The sequence below is a fragment of the Monodelphis domestica genome, chromosome 2, assembly GCF_027887165.1.
Source record: "Monodelphis domestica isolate mMonDom1 chromosome 2, mMonDom1.pri, whole genome shotgun sequence".
NCBI classification, from domain to species: Eukaryota; Metazoa; Chordata; class Mammalia; order Didelphimorphia; family Didelphidae; genus Monodelphis; species Monodelphis domestica.
Window position 1 is genome coordinate 193,845,459 of NC_077228.1, and position 27,237 is coordinate 193,872,695.

At 37.1% G+C, this 27,237-nt stretch overlaps 1 protein-coding gene and 1 long non-coding RNA gene across 5 annotated transcripts in view; one reads left to right on the plus strand and one right to left on the minus strand.

Moving 5' to 3' along the window:
- The window catches only part of LOC100011615 (tubulin gamma-1 chain-like), a 32,856-nt gene extending 6,185 nt beyond the window's left edge, over nt 1-26,671 (minus strand). Inside the window, exons 1-3 of one of the 4 annotated variants that reach the window (XM_056816717.1) lie at nt 26,573-26,671; nt 4,589-4,774; nt 309-458 (exon numbers count right to left, since the gene is read on the minus strand). In XM_056816717.1, coding sequence (XP_056672695.1) covers nt 309-357 — 49 coding nt within the window. In that variant the 5' untranslated portion in view covers nt 358-458; nt 4,589-4,774; nt 26,573-26,671. Of the gene's footprint in view, nt 1-308; nt 691-4,588; nt 4,775-26,572 lie in introns of those variants that run through there. The other 3 variants (XM_056816719.1, XM_056816716.1, XM_056816715.1) reach the window with 3 other exon arrangements.
- On the plus strand, nt 628-9,748 carry LOC130457217 (uncharacterized). Its single transcript, XR_008916359.1, has 2 exons — nt 628-763; nt 9,405-9,748. It is a non-coding gene; the product is annotated as an uncharacterized LOC130457217 (long non-coding RNA).
- Nucleotides 26,672-27,237: the final 566 nt, after the last annotated feature.

Here is a 27,237-nt window from a genome sequence, read left to right on the forward strand (position 1 = left end):
TCCCAACTCCTCCCCATATCCCCCATCAGGGCTGAGACTTGGAATGTTGGGTCCTGATGGGACCAGTCAAAGCCCAGGGCTGGTGAACAGGACATTTGGGTCCTGATGGGACAAGGCACTCAGGGGCAGGAGGAATGGTACCCCCAAGGGGGTCGGACTCGGAATTCTCGGTTCGGGGTAGGGGGGCAGATGGAATCGCGACCACTGATGGATGTAGGTGATTCCCTATGACTTAGGCAGGACCGGGACGATTTCAGAGCGGGCCGGCGGAGGAAATCAGCTGCATGGCCGAGGGACCTGGCTCTCACTCTGGTTGCCGCACTGGCCCAGTTGCAGGGTGATGATCTCCCGTGGCATCCCTGAGCTTCGGATCCGCCGCAGCCACCGCCCACGGGGCTGCCGGCCAGCTGCTCGCAGGGCGCATGCACCGAACCTAGCCGCTCCGGTTGCGTTGTAGACTAGAAGATGTAGGGAGGCAGTGGGGGGGGGTGGGGGAGGGAGAGGGGGAGACGCTAGATAACTTACTGCGCATGTGTCAGTATCTTTTCTCCCTTCCCCTCCCCACCATTCTTTCCCTTTCCTGTCTATGGTATATTTGGACTTCACCATAATTATCTCCTGGAGGAGCCAGGATCCACGCAGGCGCAGTGAGGAGACCGTGGCCCTCAAATCTAGCGCCTGCGCGATCCCGATGATCGGAGAGCCGGGCCGGGGGCCGAGGCTGAAGAGGGTTCAATTCCTGAGTTTTAGGGCACGCAGCCGGGTAGGTGTAGACTGAGGGGCGGAGGCAGAGGACGGGGGTGGGGTGAAGGGTGGGAATGATACCAGATCCCTGTGCTCTTCTTGGGTCAACTTCAGAAATAATAGTTTTATCAATGAAAATAATACTTTAGAAATCACATTCACCAAATAGTTAATAGAGGTAGGAGTTGAACTCATGTCCCTAGAATTTGTCAAGATGGATCAACTTCGGAAACAGAAATGATTATCAATGAACTGATACTATAGAAAAATGCATTGTTATGAATCAAATAGGGCCAGAGGCAGGATTTGAACCAAGATCCTAGGGCTGTCAAATGAATCAAATTTGAAACATATTATTTTATAAATGGAAATGGCACTATAGGAGGTGCATTAAATTTGCCCTCATCTGCTTTGTCTCCAAAGAGCCAGAGGCTTCCCATCTTAACTTAAAAGCTGAGAACTCGAATATGTATTGTCACACCTCTGATTCCCAGAACCTCTTCCACTATAATGTGAGCTCCTCGAGGACAGAAGTACTCTTTTGCCTTTCTATTTGTGTTTCTAGGACTTACTGTTGGGCTTGGCATATCATGGGCCCTTAATAAATGCTTTTTTCTTTCTGACACTCAACTTTATTTCTTTTTTTCACTCCTTTCTATCTCCTTTCTCCCATAATAAAACTCACATTTGTATAGCACTTTTCAATTCATAGAGAGCCCTGAGGTAAGCAATGCATGTATCATCTTCACCACTATTCACCAGTAGTGAGACTGAGAGATTAGGTAATTGCCCCTTACATCCTTTCCTTATCTACCAGTTCTTAAGATCATAACTATATCTCTTTGAAGGTTCCCCTCTCTTCTTCTTCCATCTCAGAGATGCAGCTAGAGTGAGAAGTGGTATCTTTCAAAACAAGGAGTTTAGAGAGAACCCTTCAGCAAAATAGCCACAACTGAACTTTGGACCTAGTTAGCATGAATAGTTAAAACAGGAAGCTACTGAACAGAAGGCTGGGATTAGATCATCCCCTTTCATGCTTTTTGGAGTTCTATATTAACCTGTCTTGGTTTCAAAATCTCATAGCTGATCTGCAGAGAGGGAGCTAAAGGATTAGTTACAAGATTCTTAAAGGCCATGTAGTCCAACACCTTTATTTTTTAGACAGAATTGAATCCAAGAGAGGTTAAATCAGTTAATAAACATTTATTCAGCACCTACTATGTGCTTGATAGCAAATAGTTCACTGTGTACCAGAGCTAAGGGCTGAGACTACAAAGAAAAGTAAGTCAGTCCCTACTCTCAAGGAGTTTAGTGTCAAATGGGAGGAGACATGCAAACAACCACATAAAAACAATCCCTATACATAACAAATTGGAAATCCTCAAAAGAAGGAAGGCTTTAAAATTAAGGGAAAGCAGGAAAGACTTCCTTTAGAAGAGATGATTTCAACTGGGATTTGAAGGAAGTCAAGGTTTGCAGAAAGCAGAGGTGAGGAGGGAGGAAGAGAAAGCATTCCAGGCATAGAAGAGTCAGTAAAAATGCCTGGAGTTAGAGTTAGAAAAAACTCTGAATTGGTATGATAATTAAAATTAGCAAGCTCTTAAAATCTTTTTCTTAAATATAATAAACTTGACACAACAACAACCCCCCCCATCATTTCTGAATGCCAAGAACAAAAAAAAATTTTATATAGGAAACTGTGAATCTGTATTATGTACAGTTAGTTTTTCAAGTATATAATAAATTTAGCAGTATAATTCCAAAACTGTCCTGCTCATTTTTGTCTCTTTCTGAACTTCCTTGTGTGCTTTCTTTTAAGTATTTTTACACTGTTTCTCATGATCTATTTTCTTTTATTGGAATCACTATCTCCTCCACCTCAAAAAAGTCCTCTGTTGTAGCAAGAAAGTATGGTCAAGTAACACAAAGCTAGACACTGTCTGAAGATAGGCATCTTATTCTGAACATCTAGTTCAGTACGTCTCTGTCACAAGAAGAGAAACATTAATTTTTGGTCTTTTAGAGTGTGATTGCTCATTGCATTAATCAGAATTCTCAAGTCTTTCAAAGTTAATTCCCTTTATAGTGTTGAAGTCATATAATAACTACTATTTCTCTCCTCAGAGTTCTGAGGGAAGATCTGAGGGGATATCTTTCTAATTATTCTCTTGGTTCTGCTCTCTTTCCTCTGTCAGGTCCTATAAGTCTCCCCAGATTTGTCTGAGTCCATCCCATTAGTTATTTCTCACATCATAATATTTCATTATATTCATATATCATAACTTGTATACCCCAATTGATGCTCCCCCACCATCTATTTTGTTTCTAGGTCTTAGCTATATAAAAAAAAATACTACTATGGATGTTTTAAAATATATTGGACCTTTCCTTCCTTCTTTTATCTCTTGTGTAGTTACTGGGTTAGAGAGTATAAAGAATTTAGTAACTTTTGGGGTGTTGTTCCAAATTGCTTTCCAGAGTAGCTGAACTGACATATAGCTCGAACAACAGAGCTTTGGTGTTCCTATGCTCCCAAATCCTTTGAACAATTGCCTTTTCCCTTTCTATCATCTTTGCCTATCTAATACAAGTGAACTGGAGCCTCAGAACTCTTTTACTTTGCTTATCTTCTATTATTACTGACTAGACCATTTTTTCATATGGTTGTTGATAGCTTGCCTTTTTCTTATTGAAAACTGCATGTTCATATATTTTGACCATTTTATCTATTGGTAGATGGCTCTCATTCATATGTGTGTGTGTGTATATATATATATATATATATATATATATATATATATATCTGAATATATATAAGCATTTATTAAGCCCCAAACATGTGCAAAAAAAAGTGTTGCATTGGATGCTAGGGATACAAAAATGATCTGAGACATTACCAACCCAAGGGAAGATTATGTAATTTGAGCTTTAGTATGAGTAGATAAAACCCCACTATTTTCCCTTTGAAATAATACATAAAAGAATAGTCTAAAGGAGGTACCAGAAAAATCTATATGATTTCTTGTCATGTGTATTATAGAAGACATTCTTGTTCAGGTACAGGTTGGATTAGATGACCTCTAAGATACTTTCCAACATGAAATACTATGTTTTCCCTCCCATGATACTTTGATTTCACTTTGGACTTTATTGACATTCTTCAATAATTTATATTTATATAGCACTTAAAAAAAAACCCTTTATCTTCCATCTTAGAATCAATACTGTGAATTGGCTTCCAAGGCAGAGTGGTAAGAGCTAGGCAATGAGAAGTGACTTGCCCAGGGTCACATAGCTAGAAAGCATCTGAAGCCAAATCTGAACCCAGCTCCTCCTAACTCTAGGCCTGATGCTCTATCCACTTAGCCACCTAGCTGCTCTCTTTTAAATTTAAAAAGTGCTTTCCCTACACCAGCCCTGTGAAGTAAGAAATGTATGTATATTTTACTGATGTGAGACTGAGAGGTTAATTGGCTACTCCTTACATCCTCTTCTTATCTTCCTATCCTTATGATCACAAATGTTCTAGGACAAATAGCAATAATTTTAGTCACAGTTTTAGACACAACAACCCCCCCCCAAAAAAACAGCAACAACATGGTATCTATTCCTTTAGCCCAATAAGCATTTATTTATTGCCTGCCATATGTAAGATACTGGGAATAACAAAGAAGATGGAAAAGGGTCTTTATCCTCAACGATTTTACATTCTACTTGGAAAGGTGAGGAGATAGAACACATAAACAGGTGTGTGTGTGTGTGTATGTGTGTGTGTGTGTGTGTGTGTGTGTAAAATTTGAGCAGAAAGAGAGAATACTAACAAGTAGGAACAGTAAAGGCATACCATGCAAAGTAGGCTTCTTTAGTGTCTGATCAAATTCTATGTACTTCACATACTTCACTATCTGCCTTCATGGCCATTGGAAGAAATTGTTCTTATCCATCCATTCCAGTGGGAGGAAGTCATCACATGCCTGGGATGGAGGCCCTCATAACTCACTTAGTTGAACCTTGGAGCAAACTAGGGATTCTAAGAAACAAAAACAAGTGAAAAAGTTCATTCCCATCATAAGGCATAGCCTTTATAAAAATATGGAGGTGGAAGATAAAATATCAAGTCTGGGGGCCAATAAATAGGCCATTTTGATTGGAATAGAGGGTGAGTGAAGAAGGGTTATACTCAGAGAGCTTAGAAAGGTAAATTGGAGGAGTAACTGGATAAGTGACTTGGGCAAGTCAATTAACCCTGATTGTCTAGTCCTGGTGGCTCTTCTGTCTTAGAGTTGTTACTAAAACAGAAAAGTAAGGGTTTAATAAAAGGGGGAAAAAAGAGAACTGAGTTGGTGGCACCTTGTAAAGCCAGGCTGGTGGGACATAGTAGATCTAGGGCTGGACCTAGAATCAGAAAAAGTCTTGAGTTATTAAAGACTACATTCCAATCCTGGCTCAGATACATTTTAGGTATATGACCTTGGATAGGTCACCCTGCCTCTTTGGACCTTAGGTTCCTTATATATTAAACAGGGATAATAAATTGCACCTACCTCAAAGGCTTATCCTCATAGGATCAAATGAGATGAGATGAATGAATAATGCATTTATTAAGCACTTACTATGTGCAACGCTTTTATATATATATATATATATATAACTTTGCAAACTTTAGTGCTACCTAAATGCTTATTATTATTATATTAGATAATAGGGTAGTCATAGAAGGTATTAAGTCATTGACTAGTAGGAGGAATGTGGTCAAATTTGTATAGAAGGGGGCAGGTAGGTAGCTCATTAGACAGCACCAGGCCTAGAGTTGGGAGGACCTGGATTCAAATCTGACCTCAGACACTTCCCTAGCTAGGTGACCTGGGCAAGTCACTTAACCTTGTTTGCCTAGTCCTTACCATTTTTCTGTGTGTGGAGAAAAGGAAATAGGAGAGATTTTGTGGAAGTAGAATTTTTTTTTTGAAATTAGTTAATTAATTAGTTTGTAACATCAAAGTTCCCAGGTATCTCCCTCCTTCCCTTCCTCCCCTGTCCAAACTTGAGAAGGCATCATTTGACCCCCCAAAAATGCATATTTAAAATTATGTCTTTCTTGTTTCTATTTATCAGTTCTTTTTCTGGAGGTGGACATACACAAGTTATTCCTCAAACAATATTTCTGTTACTGTATATAATGTTCTCTTGGTCCTGCTCATTTCATTCTTCATAGTTTCATGTAGATTTTTCCATGGTTTTAAAAAATTAACCTGTTCATCATTTCTTATAATACAGTAATATTCTATCACAATCATGTGACATGACTTGTTTAGCCATCCTCCAATTGATAGAAATCCCCCCAATGTCCAGTTCTTCATCATCACAAAGAGAGTCACTGTAAATATTTTAGAACATATAGGTTCTTTTCCTTTTCCCCTTGTCACTTGTGGTGGTAGAATTGACAAGGCTTAGCAAATTATTGGCTATGGGTGTTGAGAGAAAGGAGATGGTCAGGGATGACTCCAAGGTTTTGAATTTGTATGACTTGAAGGGATAATGATCCTCTGGACAAGCTGAGATGTCAAGAGAAGCTTTAGTGGAGTCAGAGATGAAATAAAATGAATTCTCTTTTGGAAATGTCAATTCAAAGATGCCTATAGGATATCCACTCAGGAGATTTTGAACAAGTGACTTCTTTTTGCCTCTAAAATAAGATCCTATGAAGAATATGTTTTGCATGATAATATATGTATAACCCAGATTGAATTGCTTGCCAGCTCTGGGAGGGGGGAGGGAAAAGAAGAAGGGAGACAATTTGGATCATATAATTTTGGAAAACTTATGTGGAACTTATATAATTGGTAAATATATATATATATATCTTTATAATAAAAATAAAGAAATAAATCCCCCCCAAATAAAATAAAATAAAATAAGATCCTGGATTTAGAGCTGGAAGGGACCTTAGAAATCTCTGGTCCATCCATTTCATTTTACTGATGAAGAAACTGAAGGTCTTCCTAGGTAAAGGACCTGCCCAGAGTTACAGGATTTGAATCTAATTATTCTTGACTTCAAGTGTAATGCTATATCTAATACACTAGGCTTCTTCTTACGACTCCTCTTTTTACCATTTAAATTGACCCTTCACAGTCTGCCTCCAGCCTCCCTTTTCCAGACTTGTTATACATTTTACACCTTATTATACCTTTTCATAAATTCTTCATTCCACCAAAGCTGGCTCACATATTTCCCATGGACAACATGCTCTTTCTTACCTCTGAACCTTTACTCAAGTTATCATCCCATATAGCTCATAATATACATCTGGAATGTACTGTCTTCTCACCTTCACCTCTTAGAATTTCAAGCTTCTTTCAAAGTTGTAATAGAGTAATCTTTTAAAACCCAAACCCCAAATCCTATACCCATATGAACAAATGATAAATCATGTTTTCTTCTGGATTTCTACTCCAACAGTACTTTTTCTGGAGATGGAGAGCATTCTTTGTCATAAATCCTTCATAATTGTCCTGGATCATTGCATTGCTATTAGTACTAAGGCTTGTCTCTTAAACTTTTGTAGCATTTCTCCAATATGCCCTTCTCCCCTTTGACATTGCTACTACACTGGTTCAGGCCCTCATCACCTCATGCTAGAGGATTGCAATAGTCTGATGGTTGTTCTCCCTTTCTCAAATCTTCCCCCATCTTCTGTTCAACTCAAACTGATCTCACTAAAGTGAAGATCTGACTATGTCTCTGCCCTACTCAATAATAAACTCCAATGGTTCCCAATTCTCCTTTTCTTTTTATAAGGAAATGTTCATGTTGACCAAGTTCAATTATAAAACTTTAAAAAATAGCAAGGGATAGCTGAAGTCCATATTGCTTTTCCAAAACGTTTCTATTAAGGAACAAAGTTTCTATTTGATTGCAACATTGTCTCCAGTTTTAATTTTTATTTGTAGCTACTATGTATATTAATATGTAATGATGTAAAAGTTAAAGAGTTTAGAAGAAACCTTGGAGAATGTGTTATTTTAGAAATGAGAAAACCAGGACCCTTAAAAAAAAACACCCGGGGGCAGCTAATTGGCTCAGTAGACTGAGAGATAGGCCTAGAGATGGGAGGTCTTAGGTTCAAATCTTGTCTCAGATACTTCCTAGCTGTGTGACACTGGGCAATTCACGTAACTCCCATTGCCTAGCCCTTACTGCTTTTCTACCTTAGAACCAATACACAGTATTGATTCCAAGGCGGAAGGTAAGGGTTTAAAAAAAACCTAACCTACTTTCATTTGTAATTTCTTTTAATGTATATGAAATAGCATGCTATATTTAGGACCATCTTCCTGTCCTCCCCAAATACCAAGCACTTTCCCCCTCCCCCAGTTATTTAATTTTTCAATCCAGAATACCTATCCCTGTCACTACTCTTCTGTTTATTCCCCAACTGGACTGTAAATTCCTTGTGAGTGGAGAATTTTTGTATTTAGATCTCCAGTGCCTGGCATGGGGCAAGCATTTAATAGATGCCTTTTATATCAGTGTAACCCTGGGAAAGTCACTTAAATCTTATTGTCTAGCCATTACCACTCTTCCATCTTGGAACCGATACTCAGTATCAATTTTAAGACGGGAAGTAAGGGTTTAAAAAATACCTTTTCCTTCATCTTCCTTTCTTTTGTATTAAATATGTCCTTTCCCCCCTTTTGTGTTCAGTTTGTAATATAGTTTTGCTTTATGGTTTTAAAATAACTTCAAGATTAGGTTATCACATAATTGTGTTGTTTATTTCTTTTTTGGCAACAACTTAAAAACTGTATGGTATAGGAAACTGATAATACCCTCTATCATTTCTTGTGTAATCTTTTAAAATTTTTTCCAAATTACATGTTAATACAATTTCAAATAATTCTTTTCTGACATTTTGCAATCTATGTTCTCTCTCTCCCTCCTACCTCGTCCCCCTCCCCAAGACAGCAAACAATATAGATTGTTCTCCATGTTCATCATATTGTGAAAGAAGAAACTTATTTTTTATACTAGAGAAAAATTCATGGAAGAAATAAAGCGAAGAATGGTATGCTTTAATCAGCATTCAGATTCCATTAGTTCCTTCTATGGTGGTGAATAGCCTTTTTCATCATGAATCCTTTAGAAGTATCTTGGAACCTTACATTGATGATAATAGTTGTCTTTCACTGTTGATTGCCATATATTATTCCTGTTACAATGTGTAATATTCTTGTGGTTCTGGTAATTTCATTTTATTTTGTTTACTCGATACTAGGTATCAGTTCCAAGACAGAAGCATGGTAAGGGCTAGGCATTGGGGGTTAAGTGACTTGCCCAGAGTCATACAGTTAGGAAATGTCTGAGGTCATATTTGAACCCAGGACTTCCCATATCTAGGCCTAGCACTCTATCCACTGAGCTACCTAGCTGCTCCCATTTCTTGTATATTTTTATAAACATTTGGCCCAAGGTTATTGCCTTCATCATTTTTTGAGATATACTCTTGACATTTATTGAACTTTTATGTCAATTTTGATTCATTTGGTGCTGATTTATATTCTGTGTAGAATATGTAACTTTTCTAGGCCAATTTGGGGTTAGTTAATAAAAATCTTTGGGAGATTCTTTATCAAAAATTAGTCCTTTTACTTCTCCATTAGTGGCAATGATCCTGAACAACTTGGAGGAATCTACAAGAAAAACCACTATCCACATTCAGAGGAAAAACTGTGGGAGTAGAAACACAGAAGAAAAACAACTGCTTGAATACATGGGTCAAGGGAACATGGCTGGGGATATAGACTAAATGAACATCCTAGTGCAAACACCAACAACATGGAAATAGGTTCTGATTAAGGACACAAGTAATACCCAATGAAATTGCGCATCAGCTGTGGGAAGGGTATGTGGAGGGGAGGGAGGGAAATAATATGATTCTTGTAATCAAGAAATAATGTTATAAATTGACTAAATAAATTAATTTTTAAAAAAAGAATACAAAAAATTAGTCCTTTTGATACTGATATTTGTACAGACCAGAAAGAATATGGAGTGAACTATTTATGGACTGCCAGTGAAACTTGTGTGCTTAAATATATTATAAAATCAATTCATAAAAGTAAAATTAAAAATTGGTAATTTTTATTCATCATAATTTCCTAGTATGACAATATTTTCAGATTTAAATTTTTATTGATATCTTTTATTTTTCATTTGTGAGTATATCTATCCCCACTTTCCCCCACCCAAGGAACACTCCTTTGTAACAAATATAAGGGAGTTGATCTTTGAAAGCCCAGGATCTAATTGGAGAAGAAGAGTCAATAATGAGGACAAAAATCCAGGCTCATCTTTATGAAGTAGGAATGAGTTCCTTGAATAAATTAGAAAGGGAACATAGAATGAATAATGCAGTAATAATACTAGCTAGCATTTATATAGCTATATATTTATATAGCAATAATAATACTAGTTAGCATTTATATAGCACTTTAAGATTTGCAAAGTACTTTTTATATATAATCTTATTGATTGGTCATACTCCTAAGTAACCTTCAAAAGTCAGTTCATCCAATTCTGGACTGAGTTAGACTTCAACAGGAACCAAGCTCCTAACAAAACACATAGAAGATTCAGGGACCTGGTAGAGAGGTTATGAGAAGCTCCGCAGTGATCTGGGAGAATAGAAGGGAGATCAGAGACATTTAACACAAAGAAAGAGGCCAGGACTCAGGAACCAAGGCTATTTAACCTATGGGATATGAGTATAGACCCAGATGCTGTGTTGCTGAAAGCTGCTCCCCACCTAAAATCCCCAAGGAAGTAATCGTGACTCTTCTTTATCCCTTAGGCTTTTTCATGGGAGCCTGAAACCTTTCCCTTTGAGCCTGGGCAAAGTCTGTTTATCTTTCTTCATTTTAAACATTTACTTTGTCTTTATAAACAGTATTAACCCAAGCTTTTGCTAGTTTGAGTATATTTATTGGAAAAGCAGTTGAAAGGAAACAGATGAGGTTAGAAACAATCCCAGAAGCAAGGGGGCTCAGAGCTATATACATATACACATACACATATACATGTATATATACACATAGATACATATGGGGTTCCACATGTGTATACATTTATACACATATATGTGTGAGAGGTAGAGGGGGAAAGAGACAGAGAGGATATTGGAGATCCTTTGATACAATTTCCCAGGACAGTGTATCTGCTGGGAATTCCTCTCAAGGCAATGAGTTAGTAGTAGGATGAATGGAGCAAATAGTAATTAAATAGCTCTGATTATTAGATCACATCATCACTGCAATACAAATTTTAAAACAATAAAAATAAAAGTAGTTCAACAAAGTCAACCAGCACTTTAACTGTCAAGTAATATATGAAATGTTCCACATCTGTGGTCTGCTCGTTTTTTCTATAATCAAGCTTTATTGCTACAGTTATGTGACATTTACTTTTTGTTGTTGTTATTTCCATTTCTATTAAACCATTGTACTTCCAATAAAGATAGTTTCATTGTATAATTGAAAACAGTGTTAAGAGTTTGGTCCTCTGGCATCAGAAGACCTGGATTCCAACCTCAAACTCTGATACTTGGCACCTATGTGACTTAAAGCAAGTCATTTTAACTCTTCAGACTTCAGTTGCTTTATCTGTAAAATGAGGGAGCTGGACTAAATGGCCTCTAAAATCCCTTCTAGCTCTAGTTCTTTGATCCTATGGGCAGAATCTATGAGAACCAATTCTTTCCTTTAATTTGTTTCTGTAAATATTTTTTTTCTGTTTATTTTGAAATCCTGATCTGTGTCCACCTCTAAATATTTCCTCACAGTTTATGTTACTATTTTATAGTTAGCATGCATTTTATTTTAAAAAAAAAAACACCTTACCTTTCACCTTAGAATCAATATTATATATTGGTTCCAATGCAAAAGACTAGTAAGGGGTGGGCAATGAGGGTCAAGTGACTTGTCTAGGGTCACACAGCTAGGAAGTATCTGAGGTCAGATTTAAACCCAGGACCCCCTGATAATGGTTTAGTCTTTCAGAGTTAATCATCATATAATATTTTTGTTACTGTATACATTGTTCTCCTGGTTCTGCCCACTTTAATTTGTATCAGGTCATTTTCTGAACTAAACCTGTTTGTTGTTTCTTATGGTGCAATAGTGTTCCATTACAACCATATACCACAACTTGTTCATCCATTCCCCAAGTGATGGACAATCTCCCATTTCCAATTCTTTGCCACTACAAAAAGAGCTGTTACAAATACTTTGGCCTTTTTCCTTTATCTCTGATCTCTTTGGGAAACAGATCCTATTTCTGGTTCAAAAGATATTACTAGTTTTGTGGCCCTTTGTCCTTGGGTCCCTATTGCTTTCCAGAATGGTTGTATCAGCTGACAGAAGAACTGTATTTCAACACCTCTAGAATTGTGGTTTACATTATATTGATCACCATTCTTAAGTCTCACATATGTTTTTTAAACAACAGTCCTTGAATAAATTGGTCTCTTTGGTCTATTCATTTTATTCTTTAAGGGTTCATAAAGTCTTCCCAGGTTTCTCTGAATTTATCCATTTCAGGATTTCTTATTGTGTAATAGTATTCTATTACATGTATATGCTATAGTTTGTTCAGTCATTTCCCCAATTAATGGACACTCTTTTTTTCCTGTTCTTTGCTACAACAGAAAGCACTGTTATAGATATTTTCATATCTATGGGCTCTTTCATTCTTTCTTTGATCTTTTTTGGTATATATGCCTGGTAGTGGCATTAATGGATCATAATTTAGTAACTTTTGGAGGATACTTCCAAATTTCTTTCCAGAATGGCTAGATGAAATCATAGCTCCATGAAATAATGTTCCTGTTCTCTCACATCCCATCCAAAATTGTCCTTTTTGGGTTTTGTCATTGTTACCAATCTGATAATGTGAGCAGGAACCTTGGAGTTACTTTATGCATTTCTCTTAGTAGTGATTTGGACTGTCTTCATATATTTGTTACTAATTTGCATAGCATACTCTCTGGGTTCACTCCCCAATTTCCACTGGCACTGGCAATTCACTATATTGGACCAGCAGGGCCTCACTGACCTTTATTTCTCCAGAGATTCCTCTCTAAGAAGTTCATTGTGGGGTGGGTTATTGGTGTCAGTGATGTATGCTGAAGCAATTTCTAATGGTTCTTCTGAATTTTTGGTGTTCACAATGTAATAATCTGATCTATCCTGGCCCTGGAACTCATTTACTTAAGATCAGGAGAGAATAAACACAAAAGAAACAAGTACCATCAAACTTCTGATAGACAGTAGTAGTTTTGAATAAATGCACATCCTTCCCTGTTGGCAGAGTTTCCATGCTATTGCTGTGGAATGTTGCCTATATTATCAAATGGTTGATGGATTGCTTCCCCCGCCCCTTTTATTTTAATTTTCAAATCCTTACCTTCTATCTTAGAATTTATATTTTTGTATTGGTTCCAAGGCAGAAGAGCTGTAAGAGTTAGGCAATTGAGATTAATGACTTGCCCAGGGTCACACCACTAGGAAGTATCTAAGATCAGATTTGAACCCAGGTCCTCCAAACTTCAGGTCTGGCTCTCAGTCCACTGACCTGCCTAGCTGCCACTCCCCACTCTTTTTTTTTTTTAATTAAACCCTTACCTTCCATCTTAGAATCAATACTGTATATTCCTTCCAAGGCAGAAGAGTGGTAAGGGCTAGGCAATAGGGGTTAAGTGGCTTGCTCAGGGTCACACATCTAGGAAGTATCTAAGGCCAGATTTTAACCCAGGACCTCCCATCTCAGGCCTGGCTCTTAGTTCACTGAGCTATCAACCTGCCTTCTCTGGTTCCTTTTAAGTCCCAGCTGGAGATGCCACCTTCTATAGGAAATCTTCCCCAGCCCTTCTTAATTCCAGTGCCTTTGTTAATCCTTTCCTATTTAACCTGTATATATCTTGCTTTATATGTATTAGTTTGCATGTTGTCTCCTTCATTAGACTATAAACTTCTTGAGTGCAGGGACTGTCTTTCACCTCTTTTTGTATCTCCTAAGCCTAGAACAGTGCCTGGCAAATTGTGGTTGCTTAATAAATGTTTAATGGATTTATTGATGTCCTTGATCCATCTGATGCTTTGGAATGGAAAACACACTACAACCTTTCCTACCAGAAGAGCCATGTGAAAGAGAAATCTGTTTCTGGGAATTTGGAATTGTACTCTATGCATAGAGGAGCAAAGGCATGTGAAATTCGCACACTGTGGCCACCTGTTCTTTTGGGAGTGTATCACTGAGTGGTGTTATTACACCAAGGCCAAATGTCCCCTCTGCAGAGAAAATTTTCATTTACAGAAGCTACTTAGCATTGTTGCTAGTTGTAGCAACAACTCCAGATCAAAGAGCACCAAAGAAGAGAAGAAAACAACTCAAAATCACATCAAAAGCAGAGTTTATTTCTATTTATCCAGAATCAAGATAGTGATTTAACGCACACTGAAAAGATACAGTTATTAAATATGTTTTTTCCCTTTTCTTCTTCCAAAATCACTATATAAGGTTTTATGTTCACTGTTTAGAAATAGAGGGAATTGGGGGGAGGTGCCAAGAAGAGGCATCTAGGTGACTTAGTGGATTGAGAGTCAGGCCTGGAGATGGGACCTGGGTTCAAATCTGACCTCAGACACTTTCCAGCTGTGTGGCCCTGGGCAAGTCACTTAACCCCCTTTGCCTAGCCCTTACTATTCTTCTACCTTGGAACCCATACACAGGATTGATTCTAAGATGGAAGGTAAGGATTAAAAAAATGTTTTTAAAGAAACAGAGAGGGGTGGGAATTTAGATCTAATTTAATAGCTACAACTTTGAAATATTAAGATGTCCAGAGGACAAGACTTCAAACAGATATACTTCCACAAACTAGAGTATACAAAAAAAAGGTGAGCTCCATTTTACTCAGAAAATTCGCCCCAATGGCAAAAAAAAAAATGAAAAATGAAGGATTGTCCCTTGATTGGGGAATGGCTGAACAAATTGTGTTATCTGATGATAATGGAATACCATTAGGTAAGGAATGATGATCTGAAAGATTTCTATGTGAACTAGGAGAACTTCAGTGAACTGATAGAGAGTGAAATGAGCAGAACTAGGATAACATTGTACACAGAAAGTAAAACATTGTGAACCAATCCAATGTAATGGACTTTGCTACTAGTAGCAATGCAATAAGCCAGGACACTCCTGAAGGACTTATGGGAAAGAATGCTAAGAGAAAGAACTATGAGAGTAGAAATACAAAAACAAAACATATGACATCACTTATCACTTATATATGGGTATGTGATTTGGGGTTTTGACTTTAAAAAATTTCTCTATAGCAAAAATGAATAATATGAAATAGATATCAAGTGATAGCATTTGTACAACCCAGTTGAATTGTCAATTCTGGGAGAGGGGAGGGGAAAATATTTAAAAAATAAAAATAAATCCACCCCAAGTCTTATGTACTATTGCTGAATATATGAATATTAGTCTTCCTTTCTAATTAGGTTGAGATAATTTAATTGTCTACTTTGTACAAGTAGTACTCTGACTTCCTTTCCCTCAATTCTAGTGCTACTTAAAAAAAGTTTCTTAGAAGTCAGGCATTTTGCTTATTCAGAAGAAAATCCTGATCTTTATCAAAAAGGTTTTTTTTCTTTCCCTTCAACTGAAGTATGATTGAAACTTGATTTTTCTGAATTTACATTCAAAGCAAGCAATAATAAAATTGTGTCTATAATACACTTTTTTAAAAATCCCCAAATATGTCAATGCCGTTCTTCTTTGTCAAGGTTTATTACCCTAGATTCAACCCTTGCTGTGGATCCATTCCTGAAATCATAGGTCATAAGCCTCCACCAATGTTTTTGCCTTTCTTTTTTTTTTAATTAATTACATTTTTTTTCAGTTAGATGTAGGAATAATTTTTGATCATTGTTGTCTGACATTTTAGGATTCAGATCTTCTCTTTTCTTCCCTTCCTTCTCACCTCCCCAGGCAGTAAATAGTTTGATATAGATTATACCAGTACTTTCATACAAGACATATTTCCTTATTGCTTATGTTGTAATAGAAGGCACATATCACACATAAAATAAAAATCTCATGAAGAAAATAAAGTGGAAGATAACATACTTTGATCTCCACTCAGACTCTAGGAATTTCTTTCTCTATGAATAACATTTTCATCATGAGTCCCTTGTGATTATATTGGAGATTTGCATTGCTGATAAAGGTTTAGTCCTTTACAGTTGATCTTTGTTTAATATTTCTGTTCCTGTATACATTGTTCTCCTGGTTCTGCTCACTTCACTTTGCATCAGTTCACATAAGCCTTTCCAGGTTTTTCTGAACTCATTCTATTCTTTATTTCTTGTGGTACAACAGTATTCCATTACAACTGTATATCACAACTTGTTTGTCCATTCCCCAAGTAATGGACATCCCCTCTATTTCCAGTTCTTTGCCATTTCAAAAAGAGCTGCTACAAATATAAATACTACAGGTAGGTCCTTTTCTCTTATCTCTTATCTCTGGGATACTCTCAGTAGTGGTATAACTGGGTAAAAATGTGTACATAGCTTTATGACCTTTTAGGCCTGGTTCCATATTACTCTCCAGAATAGTTGTATCAGTTCACAGTTCCACCCATAGTGTTTTAGTGTCCCAAATTTCCCATATCTTCTCCAACATTTATGATTTTCCTTTTTGGTCATGTTAGCTAATCTGATAGGTATGAAGTAGTATTCTAGAGTTGTTTTAATTTGCATTTCTCTAATCAATAGTGGGTTTTTACATTTCAATAAAGAGCCAAAAGATACAGGTAAACTTAGAGTAAGGGCATTTACTAGTGTAGCATAGTAAGAGTCAGGCTTTTAAAATATCACCCTCTAAAATCTGTCAACAGACAGATGGCAAGGTCTGCCTTGACTTAACTGCTTAAGAATGATCAGTGAGCTATAGGATGATGCCACCAGATTACTTATTTCCTGATATTAAGAAATACTGAGGGTAGGATGAGCTAATATAATAAAAATGACAGTCCTACCCAAATTAATCTACTTATTCAGTGCCATACCTATCAAACTACCAAAAACCTTTTTTTTTATAGAATTAGAAAAAATTATAACAAAGATTATCTGGAAGAACAAAAGATCAATAATATCAAGGGAAATAATGAAAAAAATGTGAAGGAGGGGGCTAGCAGTACCAGATATTAAATTGTAATATAAAGCAGTGGTCATCAAAACAATATAGTACTGGCTAAGAAACAGAAGGGTGGATCAATGGAATAGACTAGGAGTAAATGACTTCAGTAAGCTATAAACCCAAAGACCCCAGCTTTGGGGACAAGAACTCACTATTTGACAAAAATTGCTGGGAAAATTGAAAAACAATATGGGGAAAATTAGGTTTAGATCAACATCTTACACCCTATACCAAGATAAATTCAAAATGGGTAAGTGACTTAAATATAAAGAGTAAAATCATAAATAAATTAGGTGAACATAGATTAGTATACCTGTAAGATCTGTGGGAAAGGAAGGAATTTAAGACCAAGCAAAAGATAGAGAACATTGCAAAAAATACTTTGATTCTATCAAATAAAAAGGTTTTGTACAAACAAAACCAATGCAACCAAAATTAGAAGGAAATCAACAAACTGGAAGAACATTTTTATAACAAAACTCTCTGGCAAAGGATTAATTTCCCAAATATATGTCAAATTTACCAAAAATGAAGCCATTCCCCAATTGACAAATGGTCAAAGGACATGAATAGGCAATTTTCACAGGATGAAATCAAAACTATCAATAAGCATATGAAAAAGGGTTCTAAATCCTTCCTGACTAGAGAGATGCAAATTAAAACAACTCTGAGGTACCACCTCACACCTAGCAGATTGGCCAATATGACAGCAAAGGAAAGCAATAAATGTTGGAGTGGATGTGGCAAAATTAGGACACAAATACACTGCTGACTGAGTTGTGAATTGATCCAACCATTCTGGAGGGTAATTTGGAACTATGTAGAAAGGGCTTTAAATAAATGCCTGCCCTTTGATCCAGCCATACCACTGCTGGGTTTATACCCCAAAGAGACATTAAGGAAAAAGACTTGTACAAAAATATTCATAGTCGCGCTCTTTATGGTGGCAAAAAAAGGAAAATGAGGGGGTGTCCATTGATTGGGGAATGACTGAATAAACTGTTATATATGTTTGTGATGGAATATTATTGTGCTGAAAGGAATAAAGAAATGGAGGAATTCCATGTGAACTGGAATGACCTCCAGGAATTGATGCATCGTGAAAGGAGCAGAACCAGGAGAACATTGTACACAGAGACTGACACATTATGGAACAGTTGAATGTAATGGACTTCTCTACCAGTAGCAATGCAATGACCCAGGACAATCCAGAGGAACTTACGAGAAAGAATTGTGGAACCAGAAATGCTTTAGAAAAATATATGATCAACCACATAGTACGATAGGAATGTGATTAAGGTTTTGATGTTAAAAGATCACTCTATTGCGAATATGAATAAAATGGAAATGGGTTTTGAACAATGATACATGTATAACCTAGTGAAACTGCTTGTTGGCTTTGGGAGGGGGGAGGAGAAAGCAGTGTGTATGTGTGGGGGAGGGTCATGAATCATGTAACCAGTAACCATGGAAAAATATCTTAAATTGAAAAAAAATACTGAGTGTGTTTATACCAGCTCCTTTGGGGATGTAGAATGAATAAGGATGACCCATTAACCTTTCCTACCCTGGTTACCACTTCTGAGTTATTTAACAGAAGATAACTGTTGACTTCAAGGAATCACTGAACCCTAGTATTGAGGGTGCAAGAAAGAAAGAAATCTGATGGCTGAGGAAAAGGGAACCCTCAAGCTTCCAGCTTCAAAGGTAGTCATCTTCCTCCCCAAAGTCGTTTCAAGCATAGACATCTGCTAATGAGATTCTGTCTCCAGGGAACTGCTGGAGTGGGACCTGGTTTTCTATTTTTATAACCTTCCCTCCCTATCCAAGAGTTAAAAGCAGAGAAAACAGACTTAGAGAAAAGGGTCTCATGGTCACTCAATGAATTAAAAGTGTATTGAAAGGAGCTCATATTCTAATGGAAAAAGCAAGGACAAAGTTCTAATACATATGGATATACATTGTTATAATATGCATATATAATACATAATGAATATAATACATAATGTTTTATTCTGAGTCAGTCAACAGGAATTCATTAAGATCTTACTATGTACCATTCACTGTGCTACTAGCAGCACTATTCTAAGTATTGAGGATACAAAGAAAACACAAAAATGGTCCCTGCCTCTAAGGCACTCACATTTTATTTATTTATTCTGTCTTTAAATCAAATCGATACTAAGGATCAATTCCAAGGCAGAAGGGCAGCAAAGGCTAGGCATTTGGGTTAAGTGACTTACCCAGAGTCACACAGCTCACCAAATTTAGAACCAAGACTTCTCATCTCCAGGCCTCACTCACTGAGCCACCTGGTTGCCCCAAGGCACTTACATTTTAATGGAGGAAGAAATATGTATTTGTGTGTATGTGTATGTGTGTATATACATATATATATACATATACATCATAAATATAAGAAAAATAAAGAATAGATTGGGAGTAACTTTGCTAGATATGGCATTAGCATTTAGGGGTATCTGGAAAGGCCCTCAGAGTTAATACTTGAACTGAGTCTTAAAGAAAACCAGGGATTCCAAGATTCTGAGAATGAGGGAGAGCATTCCAGGCTTGGAGAACAGCCACTGCAAAGGCATAGAGTTGGGAGATAGAATGTATGAGGCAAATAAGCCAGTATGGCAGCATAGTAGAATAAATGCACAGATGGGAATGTTAGAGGAATCTTTCTATTGCATAGGTCTTCATTGATTTCCAAATAAAGTCTCAATCTCTCAACCTGGCATTCAAAGACTCCTAATGTGATTCCCAGCATTCCTTTCCAACATTGCCTTCTGTTCCTTCCCTTTGATCACCTTGTTCTCAAACCAAGCTGGGCCCAAAATATCTCATGTGCTTTCCTAGCTCTGCTTTTCTGCCTATTGTTTTCTATACCTGGAATGTTCTTTCCACATATTTCTACCTGTCCAAATCTTGACTCATCCTTCAAAACCCATCTGAAATGTTTCCTCTTCTATGAAGTCTTCTTTGATTCTCTCTAGCTAGAAATTATCTCGCCTTTCTCTAAGCTACCTGAAAAAATATATTATACATATATATGTGCTATCTCCTCCCTCACATGTACACACTTTTTTTAGATAGCTTAAAGAAAGGAGAGATCATTTCTAGCTTTTAAGGGTAAGGACTATGCCATGTTCATCTTTGTATCTCTTACACAGTACCTAATACAGTGGCTTGTTCATATTTATATGCTCTTTTGAACTACATGTATACCAGGTCATCATTTATGAACTTGTTATGTTGAATATAGCATATTGAGGACAGTGATGCCCTCATGTACTAGAGGGGTATCTTTAGAATGCTTGTGTTTTTGAGTTTTTGTCACAAGGCGATGTGACATTTGCCTGCTATACTTTTTCTATCTTCTTCCTTATCAATTATTGCTATAATCATTGTGCCTACCTCTTAGTTTTTTCTGGTCTACTCTTTAATTTTGTAATTGGCTGCTTCTAAACAGCTGTGGACTGGGAAACTGGAGAATCAAGCTTATTAGAATTGTTTATAAAACAAGTACCAAGTGAGGGCCTGAGGGACTTCCCTATGAGTAAAGTGCATGAGTTTTGGCACGTGTGCTCTATGACATGTATTTGGGTTGCTCATAGGCCTTCTTTTTCCTTTTGGTTCTTGGCCATTCTCCACCAGCATGGAATAGTTGCTTATTTATTTGTTTGCTTTTAAACGAAACACTGAATGTGAACATGAAAACAGTTGGAGAAACTGATGCCCTCCTCACAATATCCCATTCCCTTCTCCCTCTCATTGCTTTAATGGAACTGTGTAATAGCTAGTTCTGCAGCTTATGTTCCACGAAGAAACCCCCTCAGACTTACTTGGTGAGACAGAAATAAATGCATCATAATGAGAGAGAGAAACAGAGAAGGAGATTGGGAGCAGAACTACAATCTCCTAGAAGCAAAGTCAAAACTAGTGCCACTTTTGTATACAAACTTTAGAACTCCTTCATTATATCAGTGGGACATTGATCCACCTTGTTGTTGTTGACCCTTGGCTACAAGCAATAGAGAACTGAACTTCTGGGATTTTACTGTTTGCTACTTCAAAGGTTGAAACTGAAGAAGGGAATAAGCACGTACAAACATATACATATATGGGAATAAGTGTGTGTGTGTGTGTGTGAGTGAGTGAGTGATCTACTATGTGCTAGGCACTGTGCTGAGCTCTTTAAAATAAAAACTTTAAAATAGTTTTCAATTTAATGTTGGAACAATTTTTGACAATTGTTTTCTGACATTTTACAATGCTGATTGTCTCCCCTTATCTCCCTTCTCCACCCTCCCCAAAGGCAGTAAATAGTCTGATATAGGTTATACTAGTTATGCTAAATTCTTTATAAATATCTCAATTGATCCTCACAACAAAGTGGGAGATAGATGATATTATTGTCTTACAATTGAGGTAACTGAGGCAAATAGTTTAAATGACTTGTCCAGGGTCACATTGCTAATAAGTGTCTGAGTCTAAATTTGAACTTAGGGATGATATGAGAAGCCAGAAGAGCCAAGTATTTGGAAATACTTATGCTGAGTATATTGATATTAACCTGTTACGATTTATTTTTGCCATTTTGATTAAAGTTGTTAATAAAGTATGTTCTAAGTGAACTTAAGTGAAATGCAACAGGTTAAGTAAGTTCAAATGAGAGGAACTAGTGAGATAGAGGATTTTGCCCTAGGATTTGATTGGATGGTAAAGACCCAACTCTTAGACTAATTTATGAGGTAGATACCTCTCATAAAGGGGCAAAGCCAAAGTGGGACATCCAGCTACTCCAAGAGATTGAGAGACAAATAGAACCTGGCTGAAATCCCAGAGTGCCCTCTGGTGCAAGGTGGTGTATATTACACAATTCTTAATTGAAAATGCCAGAGAATTAAAATTACAATAAAAGATCTTTCAATTTAAAGTTTCATTTCTCTAAAATATCATCCTTTCAGGGAATTCAGAATTTCTTCCAAAATATCTATTATAATCTCTTCTGAAACCGGTGGATAATTCAGCAAACATGGATTAAACCCTAATTTATATGTAAGGCACTACCTAGATATTGGGAATAGAAACATGAAAAACAACAGTTTCTGCCCTCAAGGAGTTTATAATATGATATATAATATAATAGTATAACATAAGGGCATATACATTCAACAAATATTTGTCATGCAAGATTGCTTGAAATATGGAAAATGATATTCGATATTCTATATTTAAGCTATCTGATGTACAGATTAGATCTCATACCATCACTGTCAGTCAACTGAGAGGAAAAAACTCAGTGGGATGAATCTTTATTCTAGGTATTTGGCAATAAACGTAAATTAACTCAACTCTGATTTTGATATTCATTGGACCTCAGCTCTTAACTTACCAAATGCTAAATCTGAATGAATAAATATTTACATGTTTATTAGTCCAAAGCATAGGATTTTCGTGGTAAAGAGAAGATTGCAAAATACTTGATAAATTTATGTAACCCCTCCTCTCAAAGATGTTGCCATGGAGACTTGGTGGGCTAGAATATGGCCATAGATTTTTGCATTACCCAGAATTTCCCAGATTTTTAGGGGGGGTTGGCCTTGCTGGGAAATTTTCTGTTTGAGAAACTATACAGATAACAAGAAAGAGGAAACATGGTTAAGTCTAGTGTCATACTTGACCTACCAAGCCCAGCAGAGAATTTGTAATGGTTACATGCCCTCCCTTCAATGAAGTAATGACACTGGGAACAGAAGCAAGTTACTTACCAGATCAAATCAAGGGATAAGAGGAGATTGTATTGAGCCAGCTAGAGGAAGAGGAGAGATGAGAGCAAGCACAAGAGCAAAAGCAGATATGAGTAAGTGGACTGGGAGTAGAGAACAGATCTAGCTATAAAAACAGAAAATAATTTGTGAAATAAGTTAAGTCTCACCCATAGCTCCTTTCCCCTTCAATACATCTACTTTCATGGAATGCTGCACTAAGGAAACTCTCTTTTGCTTTTTCATTTTTCTTTCTTCCTCTGACCGTTGGGAAGGAGAGATGGGGAGGTATAGAGGAAAGGGGAGAAAATTAACCCTGGTTGCAATTTATATTTCAGCCTGTTATATTACTACTGGCTGCACTTTCTTTGCTATTGATACCCTAATACAGTAAATGAAAGGACTATAAACAGTGGTTTTGATCCAAGGTTCTGACTTTAGGGGTTTAAGAAAAAGAGGGAGAAAAACAGCCTCTGAGAAAAGAGATTTTTCTAATCCTAATGTAGAGGGGGACTATGTGACAATTGCAGCAATTTTTCAATTCTACAATTTTGGTAATTTCTGAACATATTACAGAGCATACCCTAGATTGCCTTTAAACCCAGGGAAGGAGTAAGAGAATTAGTCAAGGAATGAACCTGTGAATGAAATAGGGCAAAGGAGTTGCCCCGGTCTTTCTAGTCTTATCTGACATTAAATGACACCTATACCCACACAATCCTAAATCATGTGGAGACTATATACATACTTATAAGAATTATTTGTATCACAAATGATGGCAAAAATACAGTTAAATTACCTTTAAGGTATACTTTTCTCCTTATTGTTCTTTCCATAAATATAAATTATTTTATCAGTCACTTAGGATTACAGCATCACTAATCAGCCATTTTGGTTGTGTTATAAAAAATCAGAAAGTCATGTGATATTCACACCTTTAGAGCATCATTGGGGCTTATCCAGTTCATAGTATTTTAATTAGGTTACAATTGTGTATCATCTGTATGCTCCTTAGGTAAAACAAGATGTAGAATTTAATTTAAAATATAATTGTTTAATAATCCCTAAACTCCAAGCCGTAATTTTTATTTTATCTGGTATGCCATGATCACCCTCCACAAAATCCAAATCCAGTGCCTCATTGTAGCATAGAGGTGTCCCTGGATCTTGATGCCTCTGCCAGTGGAATAAAAATTCCAGCAAGTTCCACCATTCTGGAAAGGCTTTGAGAATAACCTTTTCTGAGGACTGAGTTAAATATGGAGAAGCACATGACCTATTGTTGATGACTTTTTTACCACAAAGCCAATGAAACAACAAAAATTAAAAGTAATCTTTAGTTCTTGTCCCTCCTCCTCACTTCTGCAGTGACAGTACAGTAGGAAAGCAAGCATAGAGTATTAAGAACCAACAGTTTTTAGACTGTCCATAAACTTTCATTTAACTATTGCTGTTTTAAATGTGAGGTACTGGTCCAACGAATGGACATATTACTGGAATTCTATGATACTCTTGCTGTAGATGTAACCTGAAGAAACGAGGAAGTTGGAGCTAAACTAAAGGATGACTCAGAGACATTCTGCTAAGAGTCAAAGAACAGGGCTGTCAGCATGAGTTTTGTCTCATGCCTAAAGGCAACAAGAAATATTATTTCATGGTCTATTTGGTTGTCAGATATTGCAGTGCTAATGATAATAAGTATTTGTATAAGAAACAGGATGGTCTATGCTTGACAAAGACATCCAGCACTCTGAGGGAAGAAAGGGGTCTTGGACAGAGTCTAGGTTGAAGAAGGATTCCTCATGGATGGTGTGATCTTCCAGAGACTTCAGGTTGTCAATAGTACTGATTGCATCAAGCCCTAGAATATCGCAGAGCTTCCAGAAAGAGATCAGTAAGCTGTCAAGAGTTTGGCCTGACAATGCACAAAGGAAAGATCAGTGATTTTTGAGAAGTTGTCGATCAATGTACATTTATCTGGAACAGATGGTACAGATGGATAAGAAGTAGGGTGCCGAGGCAAGTAGTGGCTCAGTGGATAGAATATGGGCCTGGAGTCAGGAAGACAAATTTAAATACCACCTTAGACATTTACTGGCTGTGTGAACCTGGGCAAATCACTTTACCTCCATCTGCTTCACTTTCATCATCTATAAAATGGGGATAATAATAGCACCTACCTTGCAGGGTTGTTGGAAGGATCAGTTTGACAATATTTTGTAAGAATGCTTAGCTTCTATCTGCCTCACTTTCCTTAACAACTATAAAATGGGGGAAATAATAGCACCTACCTCACAAGGTTGTTGTGAGGAAATTGAGGGAATTATAACAGCAGGTGGTTAAAAGTGGGAATTAGGTAAATCACAGACACCATCTTGTGACTAAACTCTGGAACTAGCTCAATTACCTTTCTATTCAATTATGAGTCTAGTACAATTTCTATCTTGTGAAAAAATGTTTATTCAATTGTGGGAATTGGGTAAAACCTTATTATATCATTTGACCCTAGCCCTAGCCCCTAGACTAGACCCTAGCCCAGCACGACTAGGAAGATGGACCACGTCCACCTGCTAAGGACCTAGGGTTATACTGATCTGATACCCAATCAGATCCAAAGACTAATGCAAAAATTTTTCTCCCAATTGTATAACTCAAGCAATCCACATGTCTTATCTGAAAACTAGTCCCATACTGATCAATCAATTATTGTTTCCATGTTCCTTTTTTTTCAGTTACATGTAGAAACAATTTTTGGCAATTGATTTCTGACCTTTTGGAATTCAGATTTTCTCTCTCCCTCCCTTCTTTCCCCTTCCTCCTCAAGATGGTAAATAGTCTAATATATGTTATGCCTATACTTTCATGCATTACGTATTTCCCTATTGCTCAGGTCTTGAGAGAAGACACATATCACATGTATAATAAGTTCCTTTGATTCTTTACAGACCTTTGATGGAACAGGATACCTCTTTTTCTGATTTTGGGGGAATTATACCTATTCATTCCTCCCTTCCCAATTTAGGAAGTTCCTAATCTTTCCTCCAATTAAAAATCAGATTACCTAATTTTATATCCTGGTCAATTGTTTTCTTTTAATTAATTAGTCTAAACCTGATTCATTGCTATTAATGTACAAAATCTATCTCCCCATTATATTTGGGGTTCAGCCCAAGCTGAGGAGTTCTGGTCCTGCTTTTTTGAGCAATTGGCATGCATTGCTTAATAAAGCAAATTCTCAGAAGCTCAAATCTTTGTTCCTCAGTCATTTTCTCTCTCACCCACCACAGTGGTGAGGATTGAAATGATAATATTTTATAAAGCTACTTAGAACATAGGAAGCACTATATAAATGCCTTCCCATTTCCCACTTCCACCCCTCACCTAGAATTGGAAAGGCAGAGAACAAGCTAGCTTCTCTTAGGGAAATTGAGAAACTTATTTAATAATTCCATGCTTCCTCTGGAACAATACCAATAATCTACTAGTATTCCTCTATGGCATCTAGAATTAGAATACAGTGTTTTGCATGATAATACTTGTATAACCCAGATCAAATTGCTTGCTATCTCCAAGAAGGGAGAGGGAAGGGAGGGAGGAAGACAGTTTGGATCTTATTATTTCAGAAAACGTATGTTGAAAATTATTACACATTACTGGGAAGATAAAATACCTTTGGGGAAGAAAAAAAGAGTCAGACTACAAGAGACTTACAACAAGAAACTCCACAGGACAAAAGTAAAAAAATTCAAGAAAAGAAAGGTTGGTCAAATGGAGAAGAAAAGATGACTGACCAGTAGACTGACCCGAGTGTCCTGCTTGTATCCTTGCAGTATCAGGAGAAAGATATCAACTCACTGTGAGGGTCCTCCATGGCAAACTGAAAGGAGAACATGGACAAGAGTTGAACAGGATGAGTGAACAGAAGTGGCTTTTGATCTCTGTCCCTAGAGGGAACTTCCAAATTAGTGAGATTCCAGACTCATTTGAATATCAAGATCGGAGAATGATTATTAAATTATAAGCAACCCAGAGGCCAGTGTGGATGCATGATGGGAAAAAAACAAGCTACTGGGTAGTCATGGTGACTTTCAGAAGAAAAATGAGGTGCAAGGACAGGGTCTTGACACTCTACATCTGTGAGCTCATTAGCCCTCCTGAGTTTAGTTAACATCAAGTTGTAGATGCTGTATATCCAGGGCTAGTGTCTCTTATGAGCATCAGTCCCATCTTATCAATTAAGTGCTGACACTCTGAACTGGACAGCCTATCTGCATCTCATATTTGATATTCCAGTAAACAGCAGTTTGTCTAGAAAAACATCTGAGGATTTTCATGGATTTCAAGGTCAATATGAGTTGGCGTGACTTGGCAGAATGTGATCTTGTGCTACATGAAATCATAGTTTCCAGAAATGAGAATGTGGGGTGACAGTCCCACTCCGTTCTGCCCTCACTAG